Source organism: Asparagus officinalis, chromosome 2, assembly GCF_001876935.1.
Source record: "Asparagus officinalis chromosome 2, Aspof.V1, whole genome shotgun sequence".
NCBI classification, from domain to species: Eukaryota; Viridiplantae; Streptophyta; class Magnoliopsida; order Asparagales; family Asparagaceae; genus Asparagus; species Asparagus officinalis.
In genome coordinates this window covers 53,076,562-53,078,668 of record NC_033795.1, presented here as the reverse complement: position 1 = coordinate 53,078,668, position 2,107 = coordinate 53,076,562, and the positions used below count along the sequence as shown (strand labels likewise).

The 2,107-nt window shown below is 42.1% G+C and overlaps 1 protein-coding gene across 1 annotated transcript; it reads right to left on the bottom strand.

Moving 5' to 3' along the window:
* LOC109831180 lies at window positions 531-1,157 on the bottom strand. The gene has a single exon (XM_020398517.1). It carries the CDS (start codon window positions 1,155-1,157, stop codon window positions 531-533), a length of 627 nt encoding a protein of 208 aa, XP_020254106.1.

Sequence of the window (2,107 nt, the reverse complement as noted above, 5' to 3'; positions counted from 1 at the left end):
AATACGCAATAGTACAAGAAATTATACAATTAATACGTAGTTAATAATACAGCGTATTATACAAAAATATACGTAATAATAATAATAATACCACGTATTATTCAAAATGATACGTAATAGTATCGGTAACACAACAGATAAATCCCAAAAAAAAATTTTGGACTAAATTAATTTATAAATATAAAAACCATTTAAATAAATATAAAACTTAGACTTTAAATCATAGAAAATTCTAGAAAATCGAGAAAAATACAAATACTCTTTTAAAAATCATAATTAAATACTTTAAAATACTAAAAATTTATTTTAACTAATATCAAAATTTTACGGTCATTACATTCTACCCCCCTTAAAACAAATTCCGTCCTCGGAATTAAAATAATAGTGATGTATAAAGATCCCAAGGACAGAGATATGGAAAGAGATACTCACTCAACACATATAGAGAATGATTCAAAATAACTGCATATTCATAAGCAGGGGAGAAAGTAAGACAAGAATAATACAGGATAAAGTACAAGATGTGACAACTAAGATTCAAGAAACAGATGAGGGTATCGTTGTCTCATTTCAGACTCAGTCTCCCAAGTCGACTCGCCAGGAGAATCTGGGTGCCACATCACACGAACGAGCGTGACGGTCTTGTTCCGGAGAGTCTTCTCCCTTCGGTCTAAAATCGCCACAGGCTGCTTTTCGTATGTCAAATCAGATCGCACCTCAATCTCCGAGAAATCTACGACATGACTCGGATCTCCAACGTATTTTCGCAACTGAGAAACGTGGAATACGTCATGCACTCCAGCCAGGGCGGGTGGTAATGCAAGTCGATACGCCACTTCTCCAACTCTCTCTAATACGTCGAAAGGTCCCACATATCGCGGACTCAACTTCCCACGCCTTCCGAAGCGAATGGTGCCTCGGTTGGGGGAAATCTTCAGGAATACATGATCTCCTGGTTGAAACTCTAAATGCCGGCGCTTCGCATCTGCCCAATGCTTGAATCTGTCCTGTGCTATGCGAAGTCGCTCCCGAATAATCCTTACTGCATCAACTGATCTCTCAATCAACTCTGGTCCAAAAATCTCCCGTTCACCAACATCGTCCCAACTCAAAGGAGAGCGGCACTTCCTGCCATATAGTGCTGCAAAAGGGGCCATTCCAATACTAGCCTGGAAGCTATTGTTGTATGCAAACTCCACCAAATGCAAGTGATCTTCCCACGACCCGTGAAAGTCAAGCATACAAGCTCTAAGCATATCCTCCAAAATCTGAATGGTCCTATGCAAACTCCACCAAATGCAAGTGATCTTCCCATGACCCGTGAAAGTCAAGCATACAAGCTCTAAGCATATCCTCCAAAATCTGAATGGTCCTCTCTGACTGTCCATCGGTCTGGGGATGATAAGCTGTGCTGAAACTGAGACTGGTCCCAAGACTCGCCTGCAAACTCTTCCAGAACTCTGAGGTAAATCGGGTATCGCGATCCGAAACGATGCACACTGGAACTCCGTGCAATCGCACGATCTCCTGCAATACTAGAGATTTACTAACACCCTTGGAAAGGAACTCATCGAACATATAGAGATAGATATTTTACCTCCATGTATCTCTGAGCAAGATGCTCCGTCGACTGTCCCACTCGGAAAGGAATGAAGTGAGCCGATTTGGTTAATCGATCTACGATCACCCAAACAGCGTCATTTTGTTTAGTGCTCCGAGGTAAGCCAGTAACGAAGTCCATGGTGACATACTGCCACTTCCATTCAGGAATAGACAACGGCTGCAAAAGACCTGTGATGCGCTGATGCTCTGCCTTCACCTGCTGACATACAAGGCACTTAGCCACACTACGAGCTACATCTCTCTTCATCCCACGCCACCAAAAGTTCAGCTTCAGATCCTTATACATCTTCGTACCTCCAGGGTGAATAGAATATGGTGAACTATGAGCTTCCTGCAATATCTCAACTCGAATATCTCCTCCTGGTACGCAGATACGACTCCCAAATCGTAAGGATCCGTCCTCATGAACAACAAATTCCGGTTGAAGATCAGCCACTGCTAACTCTCTGCACTTCTGAAGAAATGAGTCACCTGCTTGAGCTGC